This window comes from Pituophis catenifer, unplaced genomic scaffold (genome assembly GCF_029215685.1).
Source record: "Pituophis catenifer annectens isolate HBS135680 unplaced genomic scaffold, rPitCat1.0.hap2 SCAF_1, whole genome shotgun sequence".
Classification (NCBI taxonomy): Eukaryota; Metazoa; Chordata; class Lepidosauria; order Squamata; family Colubridae; genus Pituophis; species Pituophis catenifer.
This window is the reverse complement of record NW_027256881.1, coordinates 69341017-69355041: the sequence shown is the minus strand read 5'-3', so window position 1 is coordinate 69355041 and position 14025 is coordinate 69341017. Positions and strand designations below refer to the sequence as shown.

Sequence of the window (14025 nt, the reverse complement as noted above, 5' to 3'; positions counted from 1 at the left end):
TTCAGACTCCAAGATTTGGAAAGCAAGGGGCTACCTGGAATATACCTTTAGGAATATAGTTTGGACTGTTTCAAGAGAAGGAAGTGCAAGGTCCTGGCTGGGCATCACCAAGTAGTTATACACAAGCCTTACTGAAGTACAGCTTCAGTGCTGCTGGGATATGCTGGGCTTCCCTGGTGAGGTAAAAAGATTAAATTGCAACCAGTTTTTTTTAAATATACCACTTAAATTTAATTCTTGTCCTTGGAAAGTATTGCAAGCTTATAAATGGAGTTTAATATGGTGGTTATATGGCAACTTTTAAACTCTTCACAAGTGAGTTTTTTTACATTTGTAAAGCTCCTTTTTTGCATTTGCAACCAGAAAGCTCAACTGACCAGTTAATCAAAATTTGATTTATTGTTAGTCCCAAGACCAAAACCCCATTTAGAGCCACATTGGTTTAATATTTTATGAGAGATTAGTGCCAAATTGCTTTCCACATTATCTTTATTGTTAAATCTATAAATTATGTTATGTAGAAATGAATTCTGCTTATTTCCTATTGTTTTTTTATTGGAAACAATATTTTAAGAAGCTAACACAGCTTTCTAAGGATTGGTCATAAGAGCACTTTGTAGCAAGTTTCCTTTTCAAGCAGAATACAACATTTCATGCGTAAAACACCCAGATAGATGCTGAATTGTTTGTGAAGGCACCAGAATTAAAATTAGTTTTGCTAATAACTGGGACATTGAATACAACCTAATTATTTTGGTAAACTGCAATCTCAGCTCATGTGAACAAGTTTGAAAAAGTAACAGATCTCTTCCAAATTGTTTGGAAAAGACGCAGTCAGACAGCCCTGTTATGGTTTACTGATGAACAATGTCCTGGTGCACACTGCTTAAAATATAGGTTCGCTTCATCTGCAAGTAGGCAACATTAATAATAAATTATAGATAGCTCTATCAGTGGATTGTTTAGCATATCCAAATCATGTCCTCTGCTTTGTTCCTCAGAAGGAAAGCCAAAGAAAAAAATGCAAATATACTGCATCTTATTTGAGGCATTTGTTCCACAAGAATTCCAAACCTTTCTTTGGACAAAAGAGCTTACAAAATAGGTAACTACCACAAAACACAATGGTCTGCTCTTTTTTCTTATTTTGTATATCATGAGGACCAGTACAATGTCTGCAAAATTTGGAGCAGTATTAAGTGATACTAATTTCTAATTAGATCAATTATTGATTATTGGGGATTTTTTTCTTTTTATATAGTTGCAACTTCCTCTCTTGGAATGGGAGGGAATATTTAAAGGTGCTTACCCAAATTAAGATGACAGAAATTTCTGTAGGTATGAGGGAGTTTGAAAGGTTTACAGCCTACCCAAGGGCTTGGACTCTTGTTACCTTGTTCACTAATCAATGTTTACACATTCCCCTTTGGGCCCTTTTGATATTAGGAACTCCTAATAATTTATGGAGGTAGGAAAGATAATTTAAGCCTGAAATCTAACTGAATTTTAAACTTGATCAAAAAGAACATTTATGTTGCCCCAATAACAAACGTTATTATGACCAACAAATGAACAACACTGGATTTATAGCTGAAACTGCTGAATATGCTGAAATGTCTTAATTAAACTGTTAGAAACAGAATCCAGTATTCACAAACTATGGCATTTTATTTCAGAGGCCTTTGCTTACATTTGTACAATATATTACATAATTCCATTGTCTGCAGAACCTAATATATATTTTATAGCTTTTCTTTATATGCCTTTCCTTCAATGTTTGTCAACAATTTTTACAGTCCTGTACATATCTGAAGAGTTTGAAACCATTTTCAATAAAATCAGTTACCTTTAAACACACACTACTAAGACTGAAAAGGCTTTTCTTAGAAAAGTCAAATGTAAAGATTCGGACACTCTAGCATCTACAAACAGAATGTTTGAAATTCTTACATGTTGTATTGCCAGAAAAAGAAAAAAAGAAAAACATGCCAGCCCCCATAAGCCCAGCCAAAAGAAGTACACAGAACTACAATTAAAACAGTAAAACAATCTGTACAGTAAAGTACTGTGTATTAACAGTGCCAGGTATTAAATAGCTCGAATGAACACTCCCGCAATATACAAATGTCTTACAAAGTTGTGTAATTAAATACAAGTGCCAAACGAGAGGGCATGGGTTCCATACAACATAAAGTCAATAGAAGTGAAAACAGCTGAGTTGATTTTGGATTTTATACAAGGCAATTAAAAAAAAATCATTTCAACCACTCAGTTAGCTATTTATATTATAAACAACTATCCCTTTGTGGCAATGTTCTTCTCAACAATGACTTAATATTAACACCCTTTACTCCTTCTTGAAGACCTCTCAATTGCAGCTCATAATAAAATAAGCATTACTAATGAAATATTTGTTGCTTTAACTGAAAAGAAACTTTTACAAGAAAACACAAAAATATAAGTGTTATAATTCATTATGAATAAATATACACTTTAAACTGGCTAAATACAATCTTTGTACATTAAGATTTAATACAGTTTGTTAGCCGTTTTCTTCCTTTTTCACAATGTATTTTTATCAAAATTAAAAAAAATACTGATTCATAGAAAAATGGCAAAGTACAGTAGTTTCATTCCAATTCATGGGCTATCAAAAACCCATGATAACCTATTTTGCCTAATTCAAACCTGTAAACATTTGTCAGCCTTTTAAGCAGAATCCTTATATTTGGTTGTCAATCTGATGAGAAACATCCTGTTAACGGCAGGTTTGGAACTGAATTACCTGTGCTTGACTTGTACAGTTATAGTCACCATTAAGGCAACAGTTAAAAAACAATTATCTTGTAAAAATGAAAATAGGTTCATTTTTCCTAAAGAATGGAAAAATATCAAATGTTCCAGCTTTAACAAAATACCAGGGAATACGTGAACAGTAAGCCACTTTAATGTTTTAATTTGGCCTACCCAACAACTCACGCTTACCACATTGATTCTACTGGCAGTGAACAACTTCCATTTGCCACAGTGGAAGGCCTTCAATTCATTCAGCATACAATTCCCAGACAAGTTGGAAACAATTATTGCTTGAGGAAAAGCAGTCTGTTGTACTTTTTCTTCATAAAAGTGCACTTAAGTGCAAAGTTAGCTTGTCAAGATTTTTTTTAAATACAAAATAGTGCTTGTCTGAATTTTGTGCCACTGTGCAGTATAAAAAGTGGCTCTCAGCAGCCATTAAGTGCAAAGTGCTTCGGCAAGTCTTGCTGTCACCTGCACTCGACTGACATTCCATTCTGTGATGAATTGGACACGGGTGGGTCTGCTAAACTTAACATAACTGCTGCTGTAATGGTACTGGAGGAAGGCGAGGAAGAAGAGGAGGATGTGGTAGCAGCACCTGCAATGATAATAGAAAACAAATAAATTGTCCCATCTGAATCTTTGCTACTGAAACTAAAATAGAGTGTGGTTCATATACATATGTATATTTTAGAAAAGTAGTTGCTTAACCCTTGTAGTCTACAAAGTAACTGTAAGGATTTATGGCCTTGTAACTGTAAAATGTAACTTATGGCCACAATTGAGCCCAAGATTTCTGTTGTTAAGGGAGGCATTTATTAAATGAGTTTTGCCTCATTTTATGATATTTCTTGCCACAGTGGTTAAGTAACTCATTGCCGTTGATAAGTTAGTAACATGGTTGTTAAGTGAATCTGGCTTCCCCATTGACTGCTGGTTAGAAGGTTGCAAAAGGAGATCATGTGACCCTGGGACACAGCAATGGTCGTAAGTATGAGTCAATTACCAAGCATCTGAATTTTGATGACATGATCATGGGGATGCTACAAAAGGTCGTAAGTATGAAAAACGGTTATAAGTCACTTTTTTCAGTGCTGTTGTAACTTTGAATGGTCACTAAATGAACTGTTGTAAATCGAGGACTAGCTGTAGTTATGCACAATTATGGACACTCTTATTCTGAATTAAGCTAAGAAAAGGGAAGACTTCACCCTTAATAAGGCTAACTATCTCTATTTTTATAGTGGATCTCTGAGAATTCACTAAAATCTTGTAGTATTACATTGTTTATTTTAAAATAAGAAAAAAAATATGTGGGATGACCAAATTGCTTTTATATTTTTGAAGAAATCCAGATAATTTAGCGCTCCTTTATAAGTGCACTTCCAACTTAAAAGCAGTAAATCAGACAAGACTTAATTTCTATAAAAAGCAATCATCAGAGTACTTTTTCTGAATTTAAAACTGCAGCATCAGGCAGATTCTTTGTTCAAATAATGCCCAAATACATACAAACTATGCCCCCAAGGCCTATGTATGTTTTCACTTGCTTTCAGAATTGAATATTCCTCAAATGCATTGTTCATTGTTATCAGTCAATATGTAAAATAATGTTAAGGCCCTGCCATATTGAATACAGAGTTGGGATACATAGAAAGAAATTGGCTCAGTTCTAAATAAATGGCACTTAAGATGATGGTAAGTGTAACTTTTTCTTACACATGCCAGAAGTAATTATCAGAAATATAAGGATAAATACTAGAATGTGACAGTTTGTGGATATTATGAAAATTAGTTGCTGGTATTTAGATGTTAGTTTGAACCATGCCTATAGTAGCTCCATTTTTAAGAAATCTATGCGTGAAGCAAAAAGTTGGCTAGTTTTTCCCACTCACCCCTCCAGAAATGGATGTTGTTGACTAAATAATTGTAATGAAATAACACTCTCTTTCTTCCAAACTCGCTTGCATCCCCCCCGCCCACCAATACTAACAAAGTTAAAACTTAAGTCCACTTGTGGACCTTTGTTTTACTGTGTCTCTCCCTAGGAGAATTTTTAAAAATCCATTTGTATTTGCAGATTTTAAGCTTGAAAATAATAGGTGAGATAAAACAGAGGTGTTAATCCTTATTCTAGACTCTAGAAGACTCTAAAATTCTATAGACTCTATAAATCTAAAAACCCATATGGAACAACCAAGCCTGTTATGAAAACTTTTCTTACAAAAACATTTTCTTTTTTCAAACAAGAAATTTCAATTCAAAGTCATTAAATATAATCCTAACAATTGCAGAGTAATATTTTAAAAGACAGTTAAGGGTGAAATTCTAAATTTAGGAATTCTATTTAGTCCCAGTAAAAAAAAAAAAAAAAAAAAGGGAGGGGGGGAGAGGGGCATATTTCAGCCTAATCACTTACTTTCCCGCTCTTTTTTCTTCAAACGCTTTCTTCTTCTATCAATGGAAGCTACTTCAGATTTTAAAGACATGTAGTGTTTCCTGATTTCCTGAAGTTTTTCTTGAAGGATTGAAATGCGTTCTGCACTGGTCATATTTTCTAAGTCAGCTGGCAAATAAAGCAACTTTTATTAGCCCAAATCAAAATCCCAGTTCATTTTTATTTAGTGAAAGCAATACATATAAAGCATTATATTCAGCATCTCTCAACAATGGAATCCAATCTATGCCAGTTCCTCAGCCCCTTTGGAAAAAGCAATTCTTGACAAAATGAATAGATAACTGTTGCTCAGGCTTATAATATTTTTATTAGTCAGTGGATACCAATTTTCATAACTTATGTTTGTTCAATCCCTCAGAGCTAGTTATTTATGCATAGGGTAATTACGATATTTATACCAGTATGTCACTTAATTAACAATTACACATCTTGTGACTGAACTGTTTTTGTGAGCGAAAATTGAAAAAAACAGTAAGAAAGGCTATGATAAAGTGAAAACTTTTCCCATAAATATGTAGTTAAGAACTCCTTCCTGAATCAATAAACATGGTGGAAATAAAGCCAATGTAATAATAAATGGAATATTTACTAAAAGATTCAATATGGAGTGCAGAATAAAATAAAAATATGCAAAATCCTTTTGGTTGTTTAATTACTTATGGATAAAGGTTTAATGAATCCTTAGGGTTAGGTTTGGGACTAGGAATATTATGTGAGAATTCTGTTGTTTGTATGAAACTTAAGAAGGCTGTATGATGCAATGAAGAGTGTATAATGCAATGAAGGGTATGGATCTGAATGTTAATGTACAGGTACTTTTTCCTTAACCTGTTAAGAGTGAAACTTTGGGAGCTACGTGCCTTGTCATTTCAACTTGTTATTAGAGGAAGGGGGTGTTGGTTACAAACAAGTTAACTGGAGCAACGAAACTTCTACAGCTCCACTGAAGTGCAAAGTGAAATGAAAAGTAACATAGGAATCCATGTGTGGATAGGATAGAAATAATAATGATTTTCAATAATACAAATTTATGGAGAGGTATGGTGAACAGTGTAGGTATAAATTAGGTGTAATTAGATTTCCTTTAATCTCCTCTCCCCTTTAATTGAGCTTTTACTACTACTTATACTTTTTAGAGCTTTTTCATATAGTTTACTGACTGTATTTTACTTCATCATATGGAAATGAAAGATTATGTCCATTCTTGAGAATTCAGCAGATTTGAATTCAAAACACTTGGTACACTTTCAGAATTCAGGAGAGGCAAACTCAGCCACAGGAAACTTTACTTACATAATTGGAAACTCCATTTGTAAAGTTTTGGCAAACGACTGTTCTGTTCTTTGAGATCGGAATCTTTTTCTCCATTTTTCCCACATTTTCCAGGAGACTGTATTCTAGTTGGAGCTTTTGTATGCTGAGATTTCACCCCTGTAGAAACTGATTTTGCTGTCTGAGATTTGGTAATACTTTCTCCAGCAGAAAGTTCTTCGCTATCACTACTGTTTGCTGAAAGAAGAAACAACAAATGAACTTTATAGGCTTAGACTGATAAACATTTCAGCACTTCAAATACTTACATACAATCACAAAAAGCATTATCTTCTTGTCCTCCAATAAAATATATAATGGAATATTTTTATAGACAAATTAAAAACTTGTATTGTTTTTAGAGATAAGTAAGAATATGACTCACTTTGGGGGCACTGCACAGTTTCCTAAGGGTGGAAGCAATCTTTAAGCGGGGTTCAATTTAGAATGTTTTGGCAGGCTGAAAGAGGAAGGGGAAGTACTTTTAAAGGATCTTCAATGCTTTGGGGGAGATCAGAGGGCTTCAGAGAGAATGAACCAGCAAAAATTGCTTCCTCTCTATTCTGTCAATATAAATACACGGAATGAAACTTTTCTTTCTTCCTGACTTCAGAAGGATACTTTTGGATTCAGCCCATGATCTATTCATAAGTTTTAAGACCAAGTTTTACACTCCATCAATTTGCCATACTTACTACTTTTGTTCTTCTTTTTATTGTTCACCACAGATGCTTTATGACTTCTTTTCTGTTTTTTCGAGGGACCACCACCTTGGCTATCTTTAAGTCTTTTCTGGCCTGTACAAGCTTTATTAACATCAAAACAAGATATTTTTACATGAATATATCAGAAACACATTTTAATTTTTATCATTATATCATTTTGCCACAATCTACTATTTTGCAGTGATAACCTTTTTACAACCTAGTTGGAAACAGTGCAACTGGCTTCAAAATGGCTGCAGCTTAACATAACATTTTAAAGTGCAGTAACATTTTAAAAGGAAGTGAGAGAACAGAATTTTCAAAAATTCATAGTTAAAAATCAGTGGTGGGTTTCTACTGGTTCGCCCCGGTTCGGGCAAACCAGTAGTGGTGGCGGCAGAAGGCTCCACCCACCCACCCGGACATGATCACGGATGCTCTGCGCATGCGCAGAAGGTTCTGCACATGCGCAGAAGTGCCGCCTGCACGCTCCCAGTTCAGAACCGGTAGCAAAGGTAAGTGGTACCCACTACTGGTTAAAATCTTACTCATACTAAATAGGAAAGGATTATGAACCTCACATAATCTCTCTCAACCGAAGATTCTGGACTAGACATAAAGGCAGCCCCACATAGAAACCAATACACTAATCAGGCTTGAATGTAAACAGCATATGAACTAATTACATGGTCATTTTATTCTGGGAAGATATGTAATTGACATGTCATCTGAGGTGAATTAAGGCATTCCTGGCCATTGCCTCCTCCAGAGAAAGTTTGGGATATACACACACACACACTGAAACTCTTCATTTTCTCTATCTGGGACAACATGACTTCATTCAGTACAGGAAGATCTACCAACTTTTTGGAACTGTGACACCCTCCTCCCCTCCCTCCAATGAGCACCTCCATCTTGCCTGGATTCAATTTTAGTTTATTATCCTTCACTGAATCTACTTTTGACTGCAGTAGGCTTTCAGGAGAAACAAACCCTTATTTGATAATGTTACAGGGATCATTTGGGGATTATTAGTATATTAATAGTACCCAGCTCCATATTTTACAGAAGAGAGCTATAAGGAGCTCCTTATATTTCCCCTTTCACACAGCAACTATCCCCAAATTACATAATTTGAAAGCTGTCTTAAGATAGAAGAATAGAGCCACTTCAAAGCAATTCTTCATATTTTAGGAAGATAATTCTGGACAAGGGATGCAAATTACAGAAGCAGTAGAACAGTTCTCTGTTCCACTTTCTAGCTCACTCTCATTTCTACTTCTATCTTTTCCATTATCTCACCTTCACCAAAGGGTACTCTATGAACTGCTATGGGCCATCTGAGAATATCAGACCTTGTTAGAATAGGGGCTTTCACTAGATTTTAAGATCCCCCAGACACATCTCTGAAATCGCCTCTAGGCAAGCCGAACAATATTTATCTAACTCACACTGTATGCCCTATCCTTGGATCATTACAGGCTGGAAAGTCAGAAGAAAATATCCTAGTTTGTATCTCCAATTATGATGTAGTTTTGTCACAAGAAAAATGGCATGTGGGAGCATTGAGCTTGGAGGATTGTAAGAAGTATTGTTGTGGAAGCAGAATTTGGAGTGGGATAGGGGAAGCTTTACATTTGTCTTGTTTGTTAGTTTCCACTTCTTTACAGGTCCAAATCACTAGTTTGCAATCCCTACAATATGTCAAACAATGTGAAAAATTGAAATGCCCTGCATTATTTAAATTCTTCAAGAGTCATTTATTGTTAATATATTCATTCCTCCCTTACTTATTCGAGTTCAAATCAAAACTGTGGGAAGAAAAATAAAATTAGGTTTATTAAGTAGGTTTCCATCAATGTATTTTATACTGGCTGGAAACTTCAGTTCAAAAACTGGGATTGATGATGAGCCTGTGATCAAATTGCATAGTCAATCCCCAGATCAGATAATAATATTGCCACTGTTATTGCAACAATCCAATAACAAGATTGGGAATTTTAAAGGGTTCTGCTTTATAAAATTTTGCTTTATACAAAAGTGCTTTTTAAACTGAATCTGGCAGTATTAAATGGATCTATTACCAGTGATATTGGCAAATATATTATTAGACTGGTAGTAACCCATTTTTGGTTGGTAATAAAGTAGTGTTGCTGAACGCTACTCATTTAAGTTTACAGTTGCCAACCAATCATTGATCATTGTCCAAATATATTTAACAACATTTGATAGAATTCTTTTACTATCCTGCTATTTTCATAACAAAGCTTGCCCAGGTGTTATTAGATAAGTCTTCTTAGACTGATGGTAAGACTGATGTAGTTCTTGACTTACTACCAGTCACATAACAACCATTTAAAATTATGATGACCCATAAAGCACTTTCTGGCATTGTAAAATATCCTCTGGGCACATGATCACATTTCAAGCGCTTGGCAACCTGCTCGTCTTTACAACTAGTTGCATCATCCCACGATCACATGATTATGATTTGTGACTTTTTTGCCAGCAAAAACTGCCCTTTCGGAAGTATGGATTAGCACTTACGACCATGGTATTTTCTTAATAGCTGCCAAATCAATAAAATGCAAACTAAGCACCTGCAAATTAATTCCTAGATAGATTGGATATGAATTGATCCTGTAAGACAAACAGGCAAAGATTCAGGGCAGGCAGATTTACATTAGTTTATGCTATAGTGCTAAACATCTGGGAAAAAGTCTTCTTTGAAATGTGGTTCATCCCTATTTGTGGCTTTAAGTGACTTAAGCTTGGATTCAATTCAATATTCAGGAGCAAACTGTGATGCAAATTTAATGATTCCTTAATTGACAAGTATCTATTCCTATGAATATTTAAAACTTATGAGAACAGAAGTAAAAGTCAGATGTAATGCACAAGGACATCTAACCAAAGAAATAGCAGTGAAAGAAACAGAGAAGGCAGGGCTGCTTTGTTACCTCCCACTACTTAGCCATTTTAAGCAACCAGATTTTCTATCCTAAAATGGGCCAATAACATGTCAACTCACTTTTATATGCTGACTATGTTGTAGTTTTGCCTTTGAATTGTTAAAACCTGTAAACTGATGTGTTATAAGCTATTCTAAGTCTAAGAGTTGAGCATCCGAGTTACACAATTGGCAAACAGGAGAACACATCATCAAACAAGTCAAAAATTTTAAAAACTTAGGGCTGGCTTTCCAAGCCTCTGGAGCTTGAAATGCCCAAGGGACTATGTATCCCAAAGAACACAGAGATCATCCTCAGCTATACAAGCTTTCTATTTTAACTGAGTTGCACAGTTTATCCAGCTGGTGTTAAGTTATGCCCAGCTATTGTATGGGATTCAATTAGAGCTTTGTAGCAGGATGGTTAGTTAAACCTAAATTCTCAAGAAATGTTTTCCTTGTCCCTTGCTGTGTCCCAAATATAATGTTTCATTAAGAAGCAGAAGTATTTATAGGCTCTGGATTATCTTTAATTTTTGATTGAAATTGTTGCATAGCTCAGGTGAATTGGCCACTTTAATTAGCAAATGATTTTTATTCTTGCTGGAGAAAATATAATTACATGAAATTTCATTTCTGTGTTTTTCTGGGATGCTCTTTTGCCTTTGGGGTTACAGCATGCTAACTTAAGTTTGAAACAAAGGATTTTAGATATGGAAGGTCAATTGGACTATGCACTTGTCCCCACGATGCATTTATTAGCAGCCAGTTTCTACATCTTAAATCAGTCAATTACTTGTACAAGACTACTTTCAAAATTCAGAAGAACTTTATCCCCAATCCATTTTAATGTTCTCCTCACAGTAGTATTGGAAGAGAAATATAGGAAAATCCCATTTAATACATGATGGAGTCCCTATAGTGCAGGTGTGATAGAATTACAGCCTATGTTTTGTTATACTGTCAGTTCTGTGCAGTAGAAATCTTTGTAGTTGTTTCCCCTCTCCTTTCTAAATCTGTATGGTATTCTGACTCATTTTACTTATTGTTACTTATTAGATAATAAAGGCAATTATCTGTCCTTAAATTGTCAACACTGTTATACTATGTGCATGAGCTCTGCCTGTAATCGATAATGATTATGCAATGTTTTACTGTGCAAGTTTTTTCTTTTAGTCTATGAATGGGGAAAAATATATCACTTAAAACTGATGAGATGTCAATAAGATCTTCAGACAGAATTAGCCTCAGGTCAATAAAGGCAGTCAAAACCCTAAAGCTTGATCTGAAGATGCTTGAAATGAACCAAGCTATTTGGGGGAGAATTAGTTTTACTAAAGCAAAGATTTATCACTGATTTTCAATGGGCCTTTGCAGCACAGGTAATCCTTGACTCACAACCATTCAAAGTTACCACAGCACTGAAAAAGGTGACTAATGACTGTCCTCACACTTACGACTGTCACAGCATCCCCATGGGCATGTGATCAACAACAGCTGCAGTGTCCTTAGACTATGTGATCATCATTTGTGACCTTCCTAGCCAGCTTCTGACAAGCAAAGTCAATGAGAGAAGATGGATTCCCTTAACAACAATAGGATTCACTTAAGAATTGCAATGATTCACTTAACTATGCTGGCCAAAAAGGCTGAAAACTGGGTGTGGCTCACTTTAACAACTGCCTTGCTTAGCAATAGAAATTTTGATCCCAACTGTGGTCATAAGTTGAGGATTACTTATATTTTAGTTTTGTGAGGTGAGGCTAGAATGCAAGAATGTGCAGATTAAAAAGAAAAAGAAAAAGAAAAAAAAAACCCAGAAAAATATTTTGGTTCTATTGATGTGGTTTAACTAGCAAAATAAACTAAATTAAAATTTCAACACAGTAGTTTATTAAAAAGAGTATTGATAGGAATAAAAATATTTTATTACCAACTTCAGAGTACTCAATTTTTTAAAAAGATTACTGATCTAACACTGAGACCATATTACCCTAGCTTCTAAGCATCTCATTTTCAACTAGGATATGAAAAACCTATTTTGAATAGGTGGTAATATAAGAAAACTCAAAAGAGCAAACCTGAAAGGGGAAAAAAAACAATACAGGATCTACCAGAGTTTGTTAGCAATGGCAAATAGATACCGTATGGTTAAAATTACCTTCACAACCAGCTGCATCATCGTTTAGCAAACTCTCCACCCAACCACTTCCATCAGGGCAAATACTATAAATAATGCCACTCTGAAAACTGAAACTATCTTACTCAATTCCATGGTTGGCTATAATGAAGCAGATTAGCCTTTCTGAACTCAGCACTGTCTGAATGTATTGGAACATAACTTCCATAATCTCTAGCCAGATAGACATATACTAAATGGAACTGTATTTATTATACCTTTCTCAGTGTGTTCTGGTTGATTACTGCTGCTGGAGCTGACACTGGCATCAAAGCCTGTAGGAGATACATTTCCTTCAGACTGAAGGTCCTGCAGTTCTCCTACAATACTGTCCACCTCAATTGTGCTATCTGTTTCACTCTTGATGCTTCGTACTTCTTCTTGACTTGGTGCCAGGGTTTCAGAAATAGATATGCCCGACTGATGCCTGCTGGAATCTGCTACTGTTACAGATGGGGGTGACTCAGGTGTGGTGGGTGGGGTGTTTAGAACTGAATTACTGCCACTACTTGGGAACTCAACTTTCTTGTCGTTCGTTTCAGCTGGCTTTTCTTCAACAGGTTTTGCATCTGTGCTTAGTGGCAAAGATCTTTCAACTTTAGAATCAGACAAAGAGGTATCCTCTTCCTCAAGGGTTTGCAGATGCTCCTCTGGTGGTGCCTGCTCAGGAGAAGCGTGGGGTGGAGAAGCTGCTGCTTCTGTGTCAGAATCTGAAAAAAGTTCTTTGAGAGTCTTTTTAGGCCATTGTCCCTGAATACTTGACCACACATCTTTCCGGTCTTTTGCTCTGGTATTCTGAAGCCTTTCATCGGAGTTACTTAGAAGTTTTATTCTCTTCTCTGACACTTCAGAGAACCCAGGAAAGAAAGGATTTGTCCGTAAAGATTTTCTTTTATCATCTAATCCATTATACTTCTTATTAGGTGTTAATTTTAACTTATTTTTTACTTCATCTTCATCTGAAGAACTATTACTGCTGTTTTCCAAGTTAAGTATATCTTTTCCATTTGATTTTTCATCTTTACTATTAGGTGACCCAGTTTTTAAACATTCTTCAGGTACACAGTACCTTCGTTTACCGCGTTTTATTTTATCTGTTGCTTCCTTTTTTATCTCTTTCCTTTTCTTGGCACTTGCATGGTCACCATCATAGTCAGTATCATCAGATAATTCTGTCAATTCTTTCTGGGGTCTTTCTGGGGATTTTGATACTGGCTTGGATGTTGTAGCATCTCCAAGGGTTACTGCCTCTTCTGGCGTCGATAAGCTAATTTGCTCTTTCAGACAAACTTCATTATTGTCTTGGGTCAAAGCTTCATCTTGAGGATCTTCCTTCCCATTGCTATAGACATTTGGAGCACTTTGGTCATCATCTTGTTCACTATCGTCTGAGCTTTCAGATGCTATGGGAGGGGGGGGAAAAGTAAGAAAATCAACTCCTCTAGCATCCAAATCCTATATTTAGATATGTTTCACACAAACCTGAATTAGTCTTTAACTTCCCTGTGGGTAGTATCCCTATTTGGATTTATTTTTTAAATATAAATATATATATTTAAATCTATTTGATGAACCATTCAGGCAAAAAAAAAAGTTGTGTAGCCCTACAAAGAATTAAGTAAAA

At 35.3% G+C, this 14025-nt stretch overlaps 1 protein-coding gene across 1 annotated transcript in view; it reads right to left on the bottom strand.

Moving 5' to 3' along the window:
- Nucleotides 1-1644: 1644 nt before the first annotated feature.
- ARID4B (AT-rich interaction domain 4B) overlaps nt 1645-14025 on the bottom strand; it is a 102048-nt gene continuing 89667 nt past the window's right edge. The window contains exons 20-24 of the mRNA XM_070932553.1: nt 12620-13804; nt 7264-7374; nt 6551-6766; nt 5219-5365; nt 1645-3397 (exon numbers count right to left, since the gene is read on the bottom strand). Of these exons, the coding sequence (XP_070788654.1) occupies nt 3267-3397; nt 5219-5365; nt 6551-6766; nt 7264-7374; nt 12620-13804 (1790 nt within the window). The 3' untranslated portion in view covers nt 1645-3266. The remainder of the gene's footprint in view (nt 3398-5218; nt 5366-6550; nt 6767-7263; nt 7375-12619; nt 13805-14025) is intronic.